This window comes from Centroberyx affinis, unplaced genomic scaffold (genome assembly GCF_046629955.1).
Source record: "Centroberyx affinis isolate AG114_WGS23_722 - 3 ecotype Tasmania unplaced genomic scaffold, CSIRO-AGI_Caff_v1 ptg002764l_1, whole genome shotgun sequence".
Lineage (NCBI taxonomy): Eukaryota > Metazoa > Chordata > Actinopteri > Beryciformes > Berycidae > Centroberyx > Centroberyx affinis.
In genome coordinates, this window is record NW_027280925.1 from 546669 (window position 1) to 567907 (window position 21239).

General features: G+C 41.7%; 1 protein-coding gene across 1 annotated transcript in view; it reads left to right on the top strand.

Moving 5' to 3' along the window:
• LOC139657817 (phospholipid-transporting ATPase ABCA1) overlaps window positions 1-21239 on the top strand; it is a 144788-nt gene that overhangs the window by 82932 nt on the left and 40617 nt on the right. Inside the window, exons 32-36 of the mRNA XM_071535745.1 lie at window positions 4939-5033; window positions 5813-5918; window positions 10888-10962; window positions 14298-14467; window positions 19862-20039. Of these exons, the coding sequence (XP_071391846.1) occupies window positions 4939-5033; window positions 5813-5918; window positions 10888-10962; window positions 14298-14467; window positions 19862-20039 (624 nt within the window). The remainder of the gene's footprint in view (window positions 1-4938; window positions 5034-5812; window positions 5919-10887; window positions 10963-14297; window positions 14468-19861; window positions 20040-21239) is intronic.

Sequence of the window (21239 nt, forward strand, 5' to 3'; positions counted from 1 at the left end):
CTCATTTTTTTTGCATGGAAACAACCTTGAGGACATTTACTTATTATCATGCATCAAGATTATTGCCAGTCAATTCCCACTGTGGCTAAGGAACTTTAAATTTAGGATAAGAAGCTACTACACGACAAGTGAGGAGAGGAGAGCGTTCATGTGCAGTAAACCTATTGTCAACAACCAATCATATTCCTCTCTCCGTCACCAATATTAGCACAATTAAATAAAAATATGACTTAGATTATTTGGCAGGGGCCAGATTTCACAACATAGTAAACCAGCAAGCTGCCATTTAGATCCATTGTACATTTGTACATTTCAACATCTGTAACATTCATTGGTCAAACCTTAAAAATCTTATACGAATGCACTAGTCTATAAGGTCATATGGTAGAAACATAAAGTATACTATGTGTTCTTGAGATTATGGTCAATGATGTTCAGTCTTGATGTCAGAGATGTCTGGAGTTCCTTTTGGGTCAATATGACTATGTAGTTAGTGAAAATTACCTATCTTTGCTTGTCTAGTTTGTTTAAATCATCCTGCACTTGAATAAGAATAAGCTAGTGTAGCCTGAATAACTTAAACACTCCCTTTGCCATTTTTTTCCCATCATCCTCCAACCCACCTGCCTCCCTGCTGTCTACTGGAACTCACCAGTGGGTCATAACCCACAGTTTGAAAACCAGTGTATAAGAACTAGTGCAGTGTATAAGGTCATACGGTAGAAACTTAAAGTACACAGTATAGTCTGCGGATCATGGTCAGCGATGTGGAGTCTGAAAATATATAGCATTTTCACTAAAACTGACACAATTTTGCAATATGAGAATAATGCTTTTGCGATGAGATAGGATAGATATTAGGATAGATATTGTGACAGACATGGAATACATGTAAAGATGGATGCGACACACACACATGCTGATGAGCAGGCATGCACCCCTGCACATTTATCATTATTGCGGCATTGCTTACCTGTTGACCATGGTCCAACACAGGGGGCCATAAATTAATGTAAGTCCTAGGCACAGACCACCAACAGCAGCCGAGCACATTGTGAGAATATATTCCCTTTGACCTGAAAGCCTCCCCTGTTGAATAAATCATGACACAGAGTACCAGCCTCATACTAGTTTCTTTTTTATCTCTTATCCTGGCTATCCTCCCAATATGCCCTTGAGAAACTACAGAAAAGAAGAAAGAGGGAAAAAACACGGACACAACACCACAGGAGGTGGTGTGGAATCATTGTTTCCATGGAAATGGCATGCAACAGTAAGCCCATTATCAATTCTCAGGTATTGACTCTCGTTAGCTGGTGATATTTAACCTTCATAGATGAATAGGCTGCCGTGCGTGCAAAGGAATTGATAAAGCCGCCACGTTCGCAGTATTACGATTGATGTCTTTATCATTGGGAGACTGGCCTAACTACAGCTTGCTTGCAAATGACTCTCCTTGGCCTAATCTATCAGCCTATTGAAGTTGGGTGTTGGCTCTTCATTGAGCCATTTGTGTGGACAAAAATGAGAGTTCTGCATGGAAAACACAACCACCATCATCTAGTCAGTTGCTTTGTAAAAGCTGCCTAAGGAGTAAAGGATTGAATAAACCACATTCTGTTGTTGCTGCTGAAATCCTGCCTTAGATGTCTACAGTTCTTCCAGTTTTTGCATTTCCCAATAATGGTTAACTTGTTGGACATTGTTGTCATATAAATGTCATAGTCTATTGATGATCTGTTGGCCTTAATAGACCCATGGATGGAAGGGAATGGAATGAACTTACAGCACTACTGTATATAACCCCAAAGCTGGTTTTATGTAGCATTGTAGCATTGGCCCATCAATTGATGGCTGTAACATAAAATCAGAAGGATTGACATATTATTTCTATCTTATGTTATCATTATTCCATGTCAATCAATGAAAATATAATGAATCTGTAAAGTTTCCATCTGAGGGAAGGTTTTCTCTCTGACTGCAGTGCTTTTGGCAAAGAACAAATCCAAGCTAACTGCAGTTCAGCTCTAAGCCCTGCCAGTCTATACTCAAGCTGGGGAACAAAACAGGCTGACACATCTTTTCTCTGCTTGGCCCTGTTGATTTGTCACTTTGACTTCCAATACCCGCAGATCCATTTTGGTGTAAAATGACCTGTCCGGAGCCGTACTCTCAGCGGAAGGCAAGAGATGCTCAAAAACAGAAGCAAAAAGGTCGCTGAATTGTGAGATGAGGCAGATGGTGGAAGGGGCAGAGTGATTTATTTTCTTTTTTTGTAGCTAAACACAACAGAAGGGGTCTGGATGAAAATCTGTCATCTGCTGTCGATGTGCACAACACAATCTTTCATGACCATGGGAGGAATAGTCACAGCAGCATTGTGTTTTGGATAGTAGCTGTGCATGTTGGTACTGTAAGTGTGTGACTGCTTTGCAAGATACTCTATCTATTGTCCAATGGCACGGTTTGGTTCAATATAATGGTTTTAAACGTTTCTTGTGATGTGATCGCATTGGACATAATCATAACAGAATGAAAGGTGCTGCACTGAGAGAAGAATTATAGCTTCTGGCACACACATAGCCCCCCCCCCACCCCACACACACATACACACACACAAACACACACACACACACACAGTCACTCACCTGTCACTTCCAGTGCCAATGCATCTTATTATAATGAGTTGAAGAATTCCAGAATGACTTTACACATACATAAACATAAACGCGTTGTTTTGCATAAACACAATTAACCTGATCATCACTTGCAAAACTTCAAGGACCGACAAAGTCAGAGGACAAATGATCATACAGCATGACATAACATGTTTAATTATAAGAAGATTCTGCATTCCCAAGATTACTTTTCTTTGTGCACTCCAGATGAAATTTGAATATTACCTTAGAGGTACAGCATGATACAAACACCAAGCCAAGATTAATATGAACACAGCAAAGTCTCTTATCATCTCTCCAGTGCTTGAGTATGCCAACTCATTCCCCAGATTTGATTACTCCTTAGTTTACATTTCCCTCACCCCTGTTTGCTTCCCTTGCTATCAAGCTACCACTGTGTGATGGAGAACTGATGTCATGTACAGAATGCTAAGCACGCTGAAGCGATTCCCAGGTAATGAGCAAGAGATACAGGCAAGAGAAGCCCAGGCATCGCACAATGATTTTGTAGGAGGAAATGTTCCCGTATCAGTCTTTTTGATGGGGAAAATATGGACCAAGGCCAAAGTAATTAGGCGCTGACTGTGTGCTTGGGTATAAACTCATTGAACGCGCAGAGGAACGTAAAAGCTCTCATTTTTGGCTTTGTTTGTTCCCGAGTTCCTGTGGCTTTCGAAAGAGAAGCGTGTTTGTTCAGAAATAAACCAAGGTTGCTGCGTCGTTCGTCCTCCTTATCTCTGAGTCATAAGCCAGATGGGCCCTATTCCTCCTCCTCTGTCTCCTTCTGTTTGTTCTTCGCCTTGTGGTTCTAGTTCTCCTCCTGCTCTTTTTCCCCTTTCTCCTCTGCTCTCTCTCCTCCGGTTTTCACTGATGTTTCTATCCTCTATCCACTCCTCCTGCTCTGCTTTCTCCTCCTATTTCGTGTTTAATCTCTCCTCCTCCTCCTGATCCTTTTCCACTTCTCTACTTCTAATCTTACCTCAATTTATCCTCGCTTCCTCTTCATTTAACTGCTAGTTCCATATCCCATCCCTCATTTATAAACTAGACGCACAAGACAACATCTGAGTATATGGAGCAGCGCTGCTTACTCAAATGGAAAAACTCTCTAAATCTTTTCCTTGTCCCCCGTCTCCCTTCCCCTTTCGCCCTGACTGAGTGCGGAATGAGTTAAAGCCCTCCGTCCATTTGCATTCAGATCCAATTTTATTAGGCAACAAAAATAAATAAAAGCGGAGTGCACACACACAAAGGTTATCGACACATGGGTGTAACTGATTAAACAACACACGTTGTTTACCCTTGGCTAGCACATCAAGCTAAGAACACAGAGGAGGCTGTTTGTACACAAGGGTGGATATAAGCAGGGTAACGCGGGGATCTGTTAGGAAATTGCGTTGCAGTCGGGGGTCTCCATTACACTTTTACCAAGGATCACTCTGATAATTAGCATAATGTTACCCCTTCAAATGAGCAGGGCTGCAGCGGGCTGGTGTTTACTATATGTGTGTGTGCTGGGGGGTATCAGTCCACACAGAGCAGAGTGTATTTGTGGCGGTGTGTCACACCCTCTCTTAATTGGATGTTTGAGTGTACCCATTTATCCACAGAAGGGCATCTAATTAGGGTCCTTTGACATTAGCCACTGCTTTCACAGCTTTGGCGGGGGACTGGATTTCAGGCAGGCTCCCCACAGCCAAGCTTAATTGACTATTATGATAAGGGTTGAGAGAGTCTGCTCCGCAACGCTGTGAACGCGTATCACCTTTTTATGCTCTGCTGCGAAGTGTCCCTTTTCCTTGAAGTTTTGTTGATTTTGCACAGACTGACTGGATCCCCATGTGTGGGTGAGCAGTCGCACCTGCTTGAGTGCCTCTGCGGTCAGCTTTTCTGCTTGTGATGTCGCACTACACACAAGAGCACAATTCACTTCTCCATATGCAAAAGAGAAAGCGCCGCACTGCTTTTGTATGAAAATGCTGGAGCTCCGAAAGAAGTCCACCTTATTTTCAGATTATGCATTTTTAGAATTAAGTGGTTTTGAAAGGGTTTCCTGGGTCCTACACGTATCAACAAAGTCGGTGTGAAGTTTCAATCCAAGTAAAGGAAAAATCCAAACTACCTAAAAAGTTATGTCCTCACAAGAAGACAGCAGCACTACTAAACCAATAGTGTGTATTAACCTCTTTGTCTTTAGAGTGCTTACCTTTTTTGTCACAATTGTTCTTAACCTTTTTTTGATTATTTGTTGTGATTACAGAGGATCCAGAACACGACAGACACACTGCTGGATTTAACCGGACGGAACATAACAGACTTCTTGGTCAAGACATATGAGCACTCGGGCAAAAAGAGGTATTGTATGTCAATGTCAGTGTGTTTTTGAACATATCACAGCAGTAAACAGGAAAAAAAACAACACTAAGATTAGTTTTTCTGGTTGTTATGGAATCAGAATATCACCATATACATACAGTTATGTAATACTGTAATACATACAGTTATGTGGTTGCAATTTCAGTGGAGTTTTTCCAGGTGCCTGATTTTTGGCCACTGAATTTTTTATCTTGACACACAGAGAGCCAAATCTGGCTTGTTGTTTCCATTAATTCTGGACTTGGCAGTGTGTTTTAAAAGAAGCGTATGCACGTCCACTTCTAGATGGTCGGTTGAGAGCAACATGAATAAAAGGGGAAAAAAAAAAAGCATACAATGCTGCCATTTCCATCGGCGCATCATGGTCTGACAACTCCCACTGCGCCACCCTTTGACACGCTTCCCTTAAGCTGTCATTTTACTGTATGAAAACATTTGGAGTGAACTGTCAGTGAGTGAAATGATCACCCACTGTTAATTGTAAAGCAGTAGGGATGGTACATTTTTGCTCTTTCTGTACAGCCCCTGTGTGTGTGTTTCATCGTGTTTCCAGACCACACATGTCTGTATATGTCTCACTTCCACTATGATAGCCTCTTTTATGTCTACGTCTCTATGCTTGTGTGTGTGTGTGTGTGTGTGTGTGTGTGTGAGAGAGAGAGAGAGTAAACATATACATCTGTGTATTCTTGGCCTTGCTCATGCCCACTTACTTCCACTTGAACCCCTGTCTACGTCTTGCTTTTCTGCCTCTGCAGGTACGGAGGGATCTCTGTTGGAGCAGTCAACTCCCAAGTCCGTCTGACAGAGGCCGAAATCGAAGCTGCATTCAGGGATATAAAGGGCTTGTTCGATTCATTCCAGGTATGCGCTAGGTGTTGGAATCCTCAAGGTGAAACTTGTTGGTTGCGCAGTATTATAATTCAATTTCTTCAAGAGTGAAAGAGTTGTACGTTGTAGTGTGAGGGCAAAAGGTGTGTGTTTGGAAAAAAGCCCAGAGGCATCCTCTAAAGACCCCTGATTCGCAGGTCCCAGGATTTGTTTATCCATAACAAGTAGAAATATGAAACCAAGGCCAAATAACCCCCCTCCTCCCCCCTCCCCTCCTCAAATCACCAAGGTGCTGATGTCAAGTCTGGGTTTTGTGAAACATGGTCATAGTCGAGGGGGGGAAATGCTTGAGCGATGTCAAATATCAACCCAGCAGAGAGAGAGACGGGAGCGCTGAGAGAGAAGGAGAAAGCAAGGGAGAGAAGAGTAAGCTCGTTCAAATCCATTTTATTTAGTGTCCATGGCAACAGGCTATGATTGTCTCCAATGCTGTGAATAAATCTAGCAATCTGTGTCCTCACTGCGCACAAACGCGCGCACACACACACACACAAACCTTTTCTCTTGTACGTTTATTGAACTTCATCTAAGAGCTCCCTGAATTCATCCTTTCGAAACACACACACACGTGTACACTTTATTTCTCAAGCACACCCGTACCTTGAACTTCACACCAACTCACTTCTCCCTCCCCGTATCTGTCTCGCTGTGTCTTTCTCTTGCAAACACACAGTCCCTCATTAAAATTTCAAACTTGTGGATGTTGAAGCTAGTTTGAGATCAGCATATTGCTTTGCCCTCAGGCGTTTCCGGGTTCATCCCTCGCCCGGCTCCCCTCTCCGTCTCTCCGATCTCCACGCTAATGTGACTTTAATTTGTGCGGCGGTGATGATGTAACCCTAATGGCCGAGCATTAGCCGTCCCAGCTCTGCACTCCTTGTTATTAAAGTGCTACGCTGTCCTTGGGATACGTCTGTCTCTCTCCCGCTCTGCGGCGCAGGCATCACGATGTGAGACAGGAAAGGGAAGGAGAGCGTTTTTGCACTCTGAGCCACCTGCGCAGGCTGCGAAGTGCGCTTTGAAATTTCTGTTTAATTGCGTTTCCTATGTCTAGCAGGTAGAAATAGAAGGGTTTATGTTGCAAGACACGTTGGGAAAGTCTGTGTGTCGGCAAATGTATAATTAAGCCAAGAATGTGTCTCAAATGGCACACTGTCTTTTGTAGATTGTGTTGCTTCACCACTATTCCCTGAAAAGTTTTTGAAAACCCACTCATACAACAGCTTTTTGAATTATTTGAATTATCCATAAAGGCAAGCCTCCTAATTCCAGAAGCCATGAACTCCTTCCTGGCCTGTGCTTAATAGACACACACACACACACACACACACACACACACACACACACACACACACACACACACACACAGTGTCTCACACACAGAGCTTGTGACCAGTGAACTGTGCAAGCTGCTTTGGAATAGTAGCCAAAAAAGTCACCACACACTTGAGCGGCTTTATCGCTGTGTCGTTAGCCGTGGCACTAGCAGGTCTGCAGGCCAAACCAGCCTTGTCATTGTCCTTGAGCAGGGAGGAGTTGTCAGGGATTAGACGCGGGTAGCCGCTGGCCCACTTCTCGTCTCGTGTCAGCCACCGCTAATCCTCAGGAAGGCCGCCTGTCGATGCCGCCTGGCACAATGCAAACCGACGCGAGCCTCCCATCAAAATGAAAGAAAAAAAGAAATGTTAAAGATCCTGTGTTTTTGCAGGAGAAGGAATTATGGATGAGGGCGGGAGGCTTGTTCTCCGCCCGGTTCATGAATAGGTAATGTGATGGAACAGAGGGGATGTTATTTAACACAAATACTCCTGTCAGTGTAGATGGGGGTGTTTTTTTCCTCTCCCCTTTCACAGCTTGATAGGGAAAGAGAGGAAGAGTTCACGCTGCGTTATGGAAATGATGTGTAAACACTCTGGGTTATGCCAAAGGAGCAGATTGAATCTACGACTGGGCAAAAAAAAAAAAAAAAAAAAAACGTTTCAAGTACTTCTTTTTTTTTATTTCCAACTTTCTGAGTTTGGGCAGGGGATGCCACAATGTAAGGGAAGTAAGAGCTGGTAGAGTGAAGGATTGTGGAAGAAAGGAGGAAGAGACATAGGCCCAATCCCAATGTCCCCCCTAAGGACTGAGCCCTGAGCCCTCACAGACTTAACTGATGTCACCTGTGTGTGCACTGCAGCTGTAGTGTGAGAAGTCATGAGGGCTCAAAATGGTATATGAGGAATGGGACAGCACTTTGTGGCATCACGTATTGCCTTGACGATGTCAGACGTTACTATCTCAATTAATCAATTTGTAATTTACTCTTTGTTTGCACCTTTGCCTAAACAGCATCATTAAGCTAAAATGAAAAAAAAAAAATGAATAATGTTAAATAGGCCTAGGTTTTGCAACATTGCAAAGTTTATACTGTGCTAATGGATATAGAAAATACTCTACAAAAAAAGAAACCGTAGGAGGCACGTTCAAAGCAAAAGATAGGTAGCCTAGCACAAATAAGCACATAAGAAAGGGTATATTACATGCTGCTTATAATAGCAGCATCTTACATAACCTTAAACGTTTAGGAAAACTTAACTTTCTTTCTTCTCAAATGATCTGTTTATTCTGTTTTAATGTTGCAATGTTTTCTCTTTTAACTGTATCTTGTATCTTTAACTGTATGTTGCATGTTTCTCTGTAAGTTCTTGTTAATTGTTTGTTGTGTTTATTTTTCCTAAATTATGTTTTTTTTCTTTTGTATCGGTTTTATTGGCTGATATTTTCCACATACATGAATATTAACGTCACAAACGCTATGAACTGTGGGTGATTCCCTCAAGTTAAGTCTACAGAAATGCGGACTTGCTGAAAGTCTGCATCAAGGACTCATAAAGTCCGCCAGTGAGCCCTCGCGCACTTACCGATTTCGCAGTGGGACGGCCCTGAACCCTCGCAGACTTGTCGGGAACGCGAGTCAAAGTCCGTGAGTCTGTGAGTGCGGACATTGGGATTGGGCCATGGAATGATCTGCTCAGCCCCTTTGTCCTTAGGTAACTCTCTTGAGGCTGGAGATGTCTTTATTTTTTCCCTCTGTCTCTCTCTCACATTGTGCTCACTCAATGCACACAAGCACTTGCACCTGAGCGCGCACATACATTCTCGGGATGTCTTTCTCGATTTCTCTTTCTCTTTTTTTTGTCTACCCCCTCCCACTCTCTCCAATTGTCACCCACACTCTCCTCAGCCGACCTCTCCTCACTCCTTGTCATCTGCTCTCCTCCTATTCCCGCTCCCTTTCCCACTCTAGCCTCATGATGAAGGCAGGGGTCCAACAGGGGATCCATTTGCATTTATATCACACATGTAATGTGCTCAATGCACTCACGGCTGAGTTGAACAGCATGGCATCAACATGACACTTTGGAAATCGCATGCCTGTCATCTCAAGCCCTCATCCTAAGGCCCATTTCACATGAGACATGAGAGGAGCAGAGTGGAGGAGATTCTTAATGTGACCTGTCCGGTCTGCTCTCTCCACCAGCCCCATCTCCTCTGCTGCTAACAAAACTGAGCAGGCATCGTGTATTCTCTCTCTTACGAAGCTACTTTTTGTCGTTATTTTCATCTTTACCTTTATATCAAGACTTAGGGGTGAATTTACAAAAGTACTGAGATGCTTTTGCGTCCATTACACCATTGCAAACGACAGAGAGAAACACGTGTGATTCACAAACCACCCCTTTCTATGCAAATGAGGCTCATTACAGCGAGCGTCCAATTCACAAAGATCATCGCTAATTGCGGCTCGCAATTAAGGTGAAATTGTTAAGATCTTCCAAATGCTGCCGGTAATGGAAGTTTAAAAGGGATGTGATGCGCACACTTTCCAATCACTATGGCAACTGTGATTGTAGTCAGGCGAAGTCATCGGCAACATCCCAGGCGTGTTATTTTGAAGGAGAATGTCATTGTTTCAGTTAACTGAGCCCGAAATTACCGCTGTTATAGGTTTGCGAAGTTAAAGCTTTTAATTATTGACTTACTTGATGTGATCCAGGAGGAGATTGCGCCTGCCACTCAAAGATCCCATGCAGTATCTGCCATTGATAGGCTGTCAACACTTCAGGTTCTTGCATCTGGCTCCTTGCAGACACCTGTTGCCCGTGTCTCCGGGGTTTCGCAGCCATCTATCAGCAGGGCAAGCTGTTGTCTTGCAAGTTTTTTGCAAGCTGTTGTCACGTTGCATCTTAGTGGCTCGGTCCAAAGACGTTTGTCTCGTCGCTGATTGTGTGCAGCGCTAAATGTGTGTCTGTGTCTGCGTGATTACTTGATTTAGCGCAGTTCCTTTTGTGAACTGGACAGATTGTGCTTGCAATTTAAGTGCAAAAAATGACTGAATCAGCGGTCACAATTCATTCTTTGAGAATCAACCCCTTAGAGACTTACAATCCAGTCAGAATACTTTATAAATATGGTTAACACAACATCATATCACATGATGCATTTTACCATCACTCATTAAACATTGTAAAGCACTGCTGTTATGACATATGTGGTGAAGTTATTCATCACGTATTACCTATCACATATTATTACCTAAACTCTGCTAACACTTTAAATTGGTATCTTACCTGTGAAGATTTGTTGCATGTCATCCCAATTCTCTGTCCCATCTTTCATACATTTTGTTTTGTTTTATACTATTGAATAAAGCAGAAATGTCAAAAAAGTAAAAAGGAGAAAATAATGCAAGCAAACTATCAAGTAACCAAAATAACAAGGGACACATTTTCCAGAGTCTGTAGGAAATAAGTGGCTCAGCGAGCCAAAAAGCTCTCCGGAAGTCTTAATTCTTATCTCAGCCTCATGTTTTCCATTTCAAAGAGGAGTGGTGGTTTTTCAAGTGTATCCAATTAAGTCTCAAACTCGTTTTTTTTCTTATTTTCCTCATCTTCATTAGGCTAATGTGACTGATCAGATCTTCCAGAAGGCTGAGACTCTGCTGAAGGAGTTGGGAACCAGGGACAACATAAAGGTATTAGATTAATTGTCATGTACCCCTTTGCTGTACTGTTAGATTAGATCAGATTAGATGAGACTTAAATGATCCCTGTGGGGAAATTAGGTTATTGCAGTTTTGCTTCCCCTGCCCCCGCCCCCCCTTGGGTTATTGAGAGGAATAGGATATAGACAGGGATGTAGTTTACCCACCTTTTAATCATGACATATACATTTTATACCATAAATGAATAGTATACAAGTAGTAAGTAGTATCAAACTGATACTACAGTGGTACATTTAGTAGGTATTTAGTGGGTCTTAAGGGGAAATAAGTAAAAATGAATGATGTTTTCTTTTCCTTTTATTTATCATTACATCACCAGATATACAGTACTGTGCAAAAGTCTTAGGCACCCTAGATTTTTTACATAAATTTCTTAGAAGTCTTAGATATTTATTTGTTTTCTGCATTAGTGTGTCAGTAGACTGCTGTTTATTGTAAATTTTTGATATTCAGAAACTTTTCATTTCATTAGTTTTGAAAGCATCTTCGCTTTATGGATATCTTTGACATATGCCTAAGACTTTTGCACAGTACTGTAGATAAGAAAAGAGCAAGTCAAGTAATTACAAGTAATAATAATGTAATGAGAATACAACAAATAATATATGAAACTACAGCATCTTTGTTGACAGATTTATAAATGAGATGTCTTGCTGTTTACAAATTTACAATTCACAGCATACGTGTGTAAAATGTGCATCGTTACCTCCGCATTATTAGATTTACGGAGTAGATGCAGGTATACAGATGAAAAAAAACAAATGTACAGAAATGTGTCCAGACATGCAAACGTGATGAATGTATCAGCGTTCACTGAGCCACCAGTCTCTTTTTAAGAGAAGTGGGCAGTTGAGCTGAGTACATGCACTCTTTTTCAGCAGTGCACTTCTTCACACCCATACAGTCACGCACATTCACATTTGGGAGCCACCCACTACAACCAGTCTTTTATTGTTGGCCACTGAGCAGCTCCACTGAGCATGTGAGGATTAAGTGCACTGGTCAGGAGGGCTTGGGGGGGGATTTTTTTCCTATTTTAACAGTCACAGTGAAGAGATACAGCGAGAGAAGAGATAAGTCCAGTTACTAAAGACAGATGTGGTAGACATGATTGTTTGAGCTCGATTCAAGGCCGTACAATGGCAGATGTGCAGGAGGAGACTGGGCATCCAGGACTCCTTGGATTATGAGTATTTTGCTGTAAAATGCAATATTATGGTATGGCCTAGTGGCTCAGTCTGTTAATGCACATACCATGTTGTCATGACCACATGAGTCCCACCTGCTGTGGACTGTGTAAACGGGGATGCAACTCAGTATTAGTAAATTAGTAAGTAAGTAATTAGTAAGTTCTTGTATTCACTTGTGCAATCAGTGCATGTTCAAGCTTTCAGTTACCGTAATGGATCGATAACCTACTTGAAAAGCAGCTATCCAATAGAAAATGGACTATAATTGTATTTAAACTTTCAGTTTAAGTTAAATATCTCATTATCTCAAATATCTCTCAAGACTACGGTGTTGCTACGCCCCAAAAAGCTTACTTCTACGCTTGAAGCAATTATACATTCGAGTTACATGGCGGAAATGTTAACTCAACAGGGTTTATCATCATGTCCACCCACGCATTTTTCTCTCTCTCCATACCACCAGCCCATATTGAGTAGAGTAACTCCTGCTCCTTTGTAACCGGTTATCTTGAATACATGAAATGGTAATTTAGCAGCACCCCCTTAGAAACTAAAGGATGAAAAAAAATATCTTTAAATGCATCATCAGAAAAGCAATTTGTGTGTATATATGTGTGTGTGTTTGTCTGTGTGCATGTGTGTATGAGAGAGAGAGAGAGATAGGCAGACAGACAAACAGGCATACTGAGAGAAGAGTATGTGTGTGTGTGTGCGCATGCACATCTGTGTGCATACTTGGGTTTCTCCATATCCTCCACTGTGATGCAGTGTTATGCTAGGCTGACACTAGAGGGGTACAACCACTCAAACACTATCCTCTCCTAATTAGCGCTGCACTATCAACAGGGAGTCCTCTCTCACTCCCCCTCTCTTTCAAACATTCTTCTTCTTCCTCTTCACCCCAGCAGCCACAGACATAGAGAACCACTTACATTGAAAAGAAAATGAGCAAAAATACAGCTGAACAGTTTTGGTTTTACTCTTTCTTTGCAACTAGCCTTCTACTTCACATTGGGATCGGGTTAGCATTGTTGCCTTTGCTGTTATGTAATAAAGAGAAATGTTTGTCAGCTCTATTGCTTGTCCTCTTATCACTGTAAATGTTGCCCTCAAAACTGTTTGAGAGATGTTCTGACCCCTCTCCTCAAAGCCCTTTTTGTACACTGCAAGTGATCAAGAATACGTTGCACATCTTTATCCCACGGTATCTTTTGTTGTTTTGGAGAGAGTGATTATGTTTTCATCCCATTGTAAGACGAAATTCTATTTCTACTTGTCAACACAAGTAATGTCAATAGTCATGAAATTATACATACAAAATAAATAGTCATTGAAGTGGAATGCTACAAATTTGCAACAACTTGTATTTTGGGAACCTGTACAGTAGGCCAAAAGTGGTACATTTTAAGACATTACATCTCCTACTGTATATGGTACAAATGACAACACCAACTTACTGTCACTGGCAATTCTCTCCATTTCTCGAATTGTGGAGAAATAGAAGACTTTCAAGTGATGTGGCATGCCCCCTGGTGGCCATATTGGTGGTCCGCAGCTCTTGACAACAACGGCTAAGAACACCATTTTGCATTTTTACATTTTTAAACTTACAACTCTGCTGTCTGAACAATATTGAATAGACAAGGTACATTTCTGTGCTGTTACTGGCTGGGAATTGCTCATTTCAACACTGATACATCTGACTGATTATGATTTTGTGACGATAATGCCAGCTTCTTAGCTATAGCCGATCATACCAGCCTACGATCTTGTTAACACTTCAGTTTTGCACAAGTGCTAATATTATGTGGCTAGGACCTTCTTGTGGCTATAATTGCATATTGACACTAACATTAGTTACTTTGTTTAGTTAGCTTGCTGGCTAGTTAGCTGGCTAACAAAGCCCAAAAAACACCAATTTGAACCGCTTCAAATTAGGACGAGACCAGATGGCTCAGTATGCTAAATTTAGATTTTTGCAGTATGTTTTAATTGTGAATTCTCCAATCATCCAAGATGGCGTCAGATGTGGTTGCTAGGAGACATATGACACGGCTACAAAGCCTCTACATGCTGCTACATGCTCACTGCTAATGCTTGTCTCCGCCTTCATAGGTGTGGTTCTACAACCAGGCATGGCATGGTGTGGTGTCCTTCCTCAACGTGGCCAACAATGCCATCCTGAGGGGCAACCTGCCGGCAGGACAGGACCCCCGCCAGTATGGCATCTCCGTCTCCAGCCACCCACTCAACCTCACCAAGGAGCAGCTCTCCTATGTGGCCCTGTGAGTCAGTTATTTGGACCAGGACAGGCTGCAGAAGGGTGGGAGGGGGTGCAGGGTGGTTGTGGGTGTGACAGGAAAGAGAAATGAAATGATGCTGCCTTCCATTCAAGGTCAGAAGTCAGAAATGCCCCGCTGGTAGGTCATGATAACAACTTCTGTGCCTGCCGGTGGTCCAAACAAAACAAGAAGAAACATGGCCTCCAGTGAGACTTTCTTTGCTAAATGTTACATACTGCTCCCCATGAAACAGCTAATGTTATGTCAATAATATTTGGCAACATTAGCCATAGTAGCGCTAGCATAGTTATGTAAGTGCAACTTTATATTTTAAATGTATACGTTTAACCATTCACCACACCAGTGTTTTGCTAGATTTAAGGTGTATTTTGAGGATTTAAACATGTTAAAAGTAATGCTTTGTAGTAATTCAGATAACAACCTGCAGGTTGAGAAACCTCGCCCGAGTTTCCTACTTGGAATTCCAACTTGTACGGCTATTCCATCGCATTTTTCCTCGTAGGAAGTGGGAATTTCTGACTTTACGACTGGAATGCAGCAGGAGACACAGAAGGGAGAGACTGATGACAGCTGGGGAATTGAGAGAGAAGGCAGAGTGAGAGGGATATAGTAAGAGAGCGTGATGCAGAGAAAGAGAAAGCACTATAGGGTGGAGCAACATAGGCAAGAGAGAGCAGATGAGTACAATAGAAAGCATAAGACAGATAGATGAGGGATTTGTGTGAGTGCGCACACATGTGGAAGCCCATGGGAGCCCCATGCAAGGGTATACCTTTTTTTCTCATGACTTATCCCAGGGCTAGCAAGGGAGCAGCTTCCCATGAGAGTCAGAGATTAATGAAGTGCTAAGCCACAACTTATACTGGCTCATACCATATGGATCTATCTGCACTCTATCTGCTGTGTTTTTGTGATTATAACTGGTGCTGTTCTGTCTGCTGGTGAATATTCCTCAACATCATCTAAGGTGTTGATATTTTGCATTTTGTCATATCATACCTCAACATGATCAACACTTTCCTTGGAGATGAGTTGGAATATTATGACTCACCAATGTATATGGCATATCCACAACTTCAGACTTTACACAGGCAGTTCAGTGGCTGCCACCAATCACAACACAGCAGCAGTTTTATTCCGCGTTCCCCGTTGCGCCAGCACAGCCCACAGTCAGGTATTTATGTAGTGATCCGGTGCTGACGACAGCCTGAGTTAGAGAGTCAGGCTGCACCGGTAGGGTTAGGAGATAATTACGACAGCCTCCCTACCATAGATTCAGACTGAGCCTCTTTTCCTGTCTATCTCTTTGTGCGGGTTGTGACGCCTGCAATTTATTAACCATAATTTCCAGATTAGCTTGGATACTCATTCACTGTTGAATACGTGTGCTGGTTGGAGAGGAAAAGGATCAGAGACTACTTGAGCTTCATGTTTATGCACTCTGGGACTGGGCTGGTTTGATCATCATCATGGGCAAAAATTACAGAAGGCACTTTACTTCTCATTTCCTTTTTTTATCTTTTGTACCGTAAAAATATTAGGTTATATAGGTATTAGGGTTTTAAGGGCATTTAAAGGAAGATGTCATTCTTCAAGGTATAGTTCACAGTAAAACACATTTTTAATGTCATAGCATTTGTAAAGGTTGCTTTATAATTGCACCACAGTAATAAAGTCATGAAAATCTGGTATGAAGTTATGGAAAAGTTTTGGAATTGAATTGTAAAACTAAGTGTGGGAACCCTGTGTCATTTAAGGTGACATGCCCACATTATCAGTATGATGTGTCTCTCTGAGTCATTTTAGGTAGCAGCTTGTCTGACTGTGAAATCTAACTGGCTCTCTGACAGCCCTCCATGAAAGGAAAGATTGTGAATGATGGTGGTTTAGTGTGACCTGAAGTTATCTCAGTGCCCACTGAATTACTCTCTGTATTTTAAAAAACAATGCCTGAAATTAAAGGGAATATCCACCCTGAAAACCGATTTCACATTGCCCCTTGATCAAAAGAAAGAAAGAATGACAGACAAATCTCCCTTGGTGCTGCCATCAAGAGACGAGTCCTAGAGCTGTTACATCGATAGTGAATCAAAAGCCTTATTCAGCCAGGGTTAGTTTTACAGGGGGAGGTGGGGTAATATAATTATTACCAAAGCATGTCTGTAATTTTTACTGTGAATGCCTGTGCCATGCTGCACAAATTCCGGTCTCTTTTACCTCCTGTAAAAATCCCAGTAAAATAACCTCAGGTAAAACTATTCCCATCCAACTTGACATCCCTGATTAAATTGGAATTCATCATTTTTCTATGACAAACAACAATCAAGATGTTGAGTTCAGAACCAAAGTCTCAACTCAAGTCTCGCAGCCGTGCTGTATTGTTATTGTCAGCTCTGTAACTATGGAGACCGATTACAGACGTCCTGTGCAAATTGGCTGTTAACATTACAGATGTCCTGTGTTAGCAATTATGTACATTGTCCTGTAAACAAATCCTATCCAGGCAGGGCTAAAAAAAAACGCAGTGACAATTACAGTACCTAGGGTTATATTGCACTTATAACCCTTACATTACAGTAACAAGGCTTACATTGTCTGCCTAGTTACTGTTAGCACCGTGATAAGTCCATAAAATCAGTCTTCAGTTCACTGTCAACGAGGCAGCTCCAACTTTTCTCTTAATTACAACACCAATTAAAAGCTTGTTTCTCTGATTTCTACAGCTGCTTTAAGAGAGTTCTTCATTTTCATAAATATTTAGCTGTTCATTGTCAGAGTTAACATATGTGAATAGTGTTTTCGGGGGTTTTTGCTTTTTTTAAGAATTAAATTTGTTGTTTTTTGCTCCTTGTATCCTCCGTGCCCCGGATTCCAATTACCACTGTCATCTTTGGAGAAGGAAATGACAAACTTTGGGCAACATTTTATAATAGAAATATGGGTATGGCTTCTCAGTTGCTGGGGAATATCAGTGTGCCTTCTGACATTATGGTGGACTGACCCTGATAAATGTGTTGTATTCCCCTTATAATTGCTTTGTAATTAGCCAATGAATATTGTTTGTGATTCATGGGACACCAGTGCCTAACAACAGAGAAACAAATGTTGCTGTGTTGTTCCTCCTCTGTAATTCCACTCTAATAGCAAAACCACTAACTACCAAGATATAACATCAAAGCAGTTTATATAAGGGTGACCTGCCTTCATCCTAATTTACTTTTATCAAAATGGAAAATGGTTCTCTCAATTTACATAGTACTGCATAATACAAATAATGGCCTTTAAACGGTGTGCCTGAAGCTCGAGTAGATCATTATCTCACGCTTTCTAAACCCTCCTACACCTCCACAGCCGAAGCCGCACCACGCTCCAGACCTTGTCACGAAACACCTAAAGGAAAGCGGCACATAAAGCGTCACCCCCACTGCTCATCTTTCTTGCTGTTCCATTATTAGTTCATTAGCAGGTTGCTTGTCCTCTTCCTCACAGCAATTAGCCTGCTTCAAACGTTCAAGGTTAGATCATTTACCACTTTGTCCCCTTAAACTGTCTGCCGGCCCAGCTAGAGCGCAGAGCTCTCGAAAACCTGTTGAAATGCGGGGCGGCGCCCACTGCAGTTAATGATTTCATATTTGTGTGTTCTTAATTGCATCTGGTTGGCGCTGATAAATACAGCAATGTAGCCACACAGGATAATATGGTAATTACTCAGCGTGAAGTCTTGTGAGAGATTAGCGCAGGCCGAGGAAGTGGATGTCGGCGGTGGGGGTTAATAAAATATACCAGTTTCATCCATTGCTAATTGACCAGATGCAGCAAGGACATACTCAAAGCCAAAGTGATATAGGTGGAGATATATGAGAATGTAACAAAGGTCAGTATCTTGGAAGAGAAAGAAAGGAGGGATGCACAAGTCTTTTCCACAAATCTGTTTTGTTTTTTTACATAAAAAAAGGGAAACTGATCTCCTGTCAAGATTTTAGAGTGCTCCCCTATTCTTTGCATGCCTTTTGACATGATTGCAGGGAAAGTGTTCAGGCTGGAGGAAGTTTTCGCTGTGATTCAGTGCCACGCGAGGCAAATGTGAAAATGTAAAGTCAGATCTTTTCATTCGGCCTTTGATCCTTTAAACTTAACTTTCCATACCCTGCTTTTATATCTTCTTTATCCACTTCCATCCCCTCGAACACTGCGAGATAAGCCGCTGGGCGAGCGCGGGCTATTGGGTGATTTATCAGCAGAGATCGGCAGGAGGTCAGAATTGACAGAAGGTGAAACTAGCATGATGACCTATCGTGATTTGAGAAGGCTAATGATGTTCAATGATTTATCATGTACAAACAGCTTTCTTTCCATAAATGTTTCTCTGTGATGCCTGTCAGAGATTTCTGTCACGGTGACAGTATAATTAAGTCATCAATACTAGAAAAAAAACACATACTCTACACATCAATTACTCCCAATTATAAATATCATGCACTAGATGTAAGATGATTTGTTTAAATGCGCACCATGTAATGAATGCATCTTGAAACAATGTTTAAGTGGCATTTGGCTCACTTCTTGTCAGCGGGAGATTAATTTTATCGACCAGATGAAAGTGTGACATTTACACTACTGAATGGAGCCCAACACTGGAAAATAACAGATAGTGCTGTTTACGTCCTCCAAAGGGATCTCTTGACTTTATTTCTGTCAGAGATTTCTTCACAGTGACAAAGTCATGAGCACGCTTTGCCCCGCAGCGCGAATGTTTCCTCTGACATGTCTGACCTTTGCTGATTCCCAGTGACCTCAGTGGGTTAATTGTTGGGGGGCTCGGCCTTTCCGTTGTTGGCAAAGGAAATAAATATGTAGACTGTTGTATATAGCAATGACTCTAGTGCCAAACTGAAATGGAGAATCAAATGAGCCAGTATCCTCTCAGAAATAACCATAGATGCAAAGAATTTCAAACAACAACTTTAATTAATCTCCTATGAAGCATGTGTCCTATTCATTTAGCTTGTAATTGGGCTAAAGTTCTGTATTCCATATATACTACCAGTCAAAAGTTTGGACACACACATTTTTCTTTATTTTTACTAGTTTACACATTTTAGAATAATAGTAAAGACATCAAAACTATGAAATAACACAAAAGGAATTATGCAGTGACCAAAAAAAGTGTTAAACAAATCAAAACTATTTTAGATTTTAGATTCTTTACAGTAGCCGCCCTTTGCTTTGAAGGAAAGGCAAAGGCTTTGGAAAGAAATCAGTATCACAGAAATTTAATTTAAAAAACTTTAATCTCTGCTTCTACATTGATCCTATTTCAGTGTCCTGGAACACTCTAATTACACTTCCTGCTTCTTGTGTTCTGTCCAATCACAGGGCCACAACCTCCACCGATGTGGTGGTGTCCATCTGCGTTATCTTCGCCATGTCCTTCATCCCCGCCAGCTTTGTCCTCTTCCTCATCCAAGAGAGGGTGAACAAAGCCAAGCATCTGCAGTTTGTCAGCGGCGTAAACCCGGCCGTTTACTGGCTGGCCAACTTTGCCTGGGACATGGTGGGTGCCAGCATCATCAGCCCGCCATATCACCTCTTAATTGATCCTCGCTGCGGGGGGTGCAGAGTTTAGCACCGCCGCTTCATTACCTGCTGTGTGCCTGTGACAGAGCGAGAAATCTGACTGAAGTGAAGCAGAATGCTGCGATGCTTAGGGCAAATATGTTTGTGTGTGTGTGTGTGTGTGTGTGTGTGTGTGTGTGTCATATAGGAAAGAACTAAAAAGGCATGTGCTATAGCATGAATCGTCCACCCTAGATTTCTATGCCCTGGCATCACTTTCATTTGCAAGTAAGTTAATCCTCAACTGTCCTGAAGATCTTTTCCACCTAAGGCTATATTGAAAAAATAATTCAGCCACTTTAATGGATAATGCACCTTTGACACCGCTGGTTTCTGGGAAACGTTGTACCTGAGTAACTGTTATTGGCTGATGTGGAATTATCGACACCGGCTGCCCCCACTGGTTATGCTAAACAGGCTTACTAGTGGCAAACTGAGAAGTGAAGTGGTAGTGTATTGACAGTTTCCCTGAGGCCTAATGGGAGTAAACATTTTATCAGGTAGCCATGGTAAAGAAATGGCGGCAGGCGGCTCATCGTTATGGTGGATAAATGGTGTCCGAGTGGAAGAGAAATGGTAGTGTGGAGCCAGTCTAATGATTTTAGCCTGGAGCTCTCTGCATTAGCATACATCCTCTATCCACAATGGGGATATTATAGAGAATCCAGGTTGAAAGCTCCTTAACATTTCAACTTTCAAGTTTTTTTAGTTTTATTTATGTATTCTTTTTGCCATTGGAATTCAGTGGGTTTTTTGTTTTTTAGTTAATGTATTGTACACACTGGAGAGCTTTTCAGCCAAAGGATATATTATTATCCATAAAGCATAATCCAATGTAGAATGTGCAATAATATTATTTCAATTGTTATCATTACATATTTTATGTTGGGAAATCTCTTAAACCTACAACTAAAATCTTCTTTTGCAGCATATTGTTTTGCTGCTGTATGGATCTAAACAAACATTAAATAACTATTATTATTATTCTCCTGGTTTCAAAATGACAAAACCATCGCTCATTTGTTCACTGTGTCGCTGGCCGATCACTTGCCTGAAACAGAGGAGGATCGGATGGCTCTGTTATGCACTGAATTAATTTTGAAATTAAAAGGGGGCATATATGAGTGCTAATTAAAAA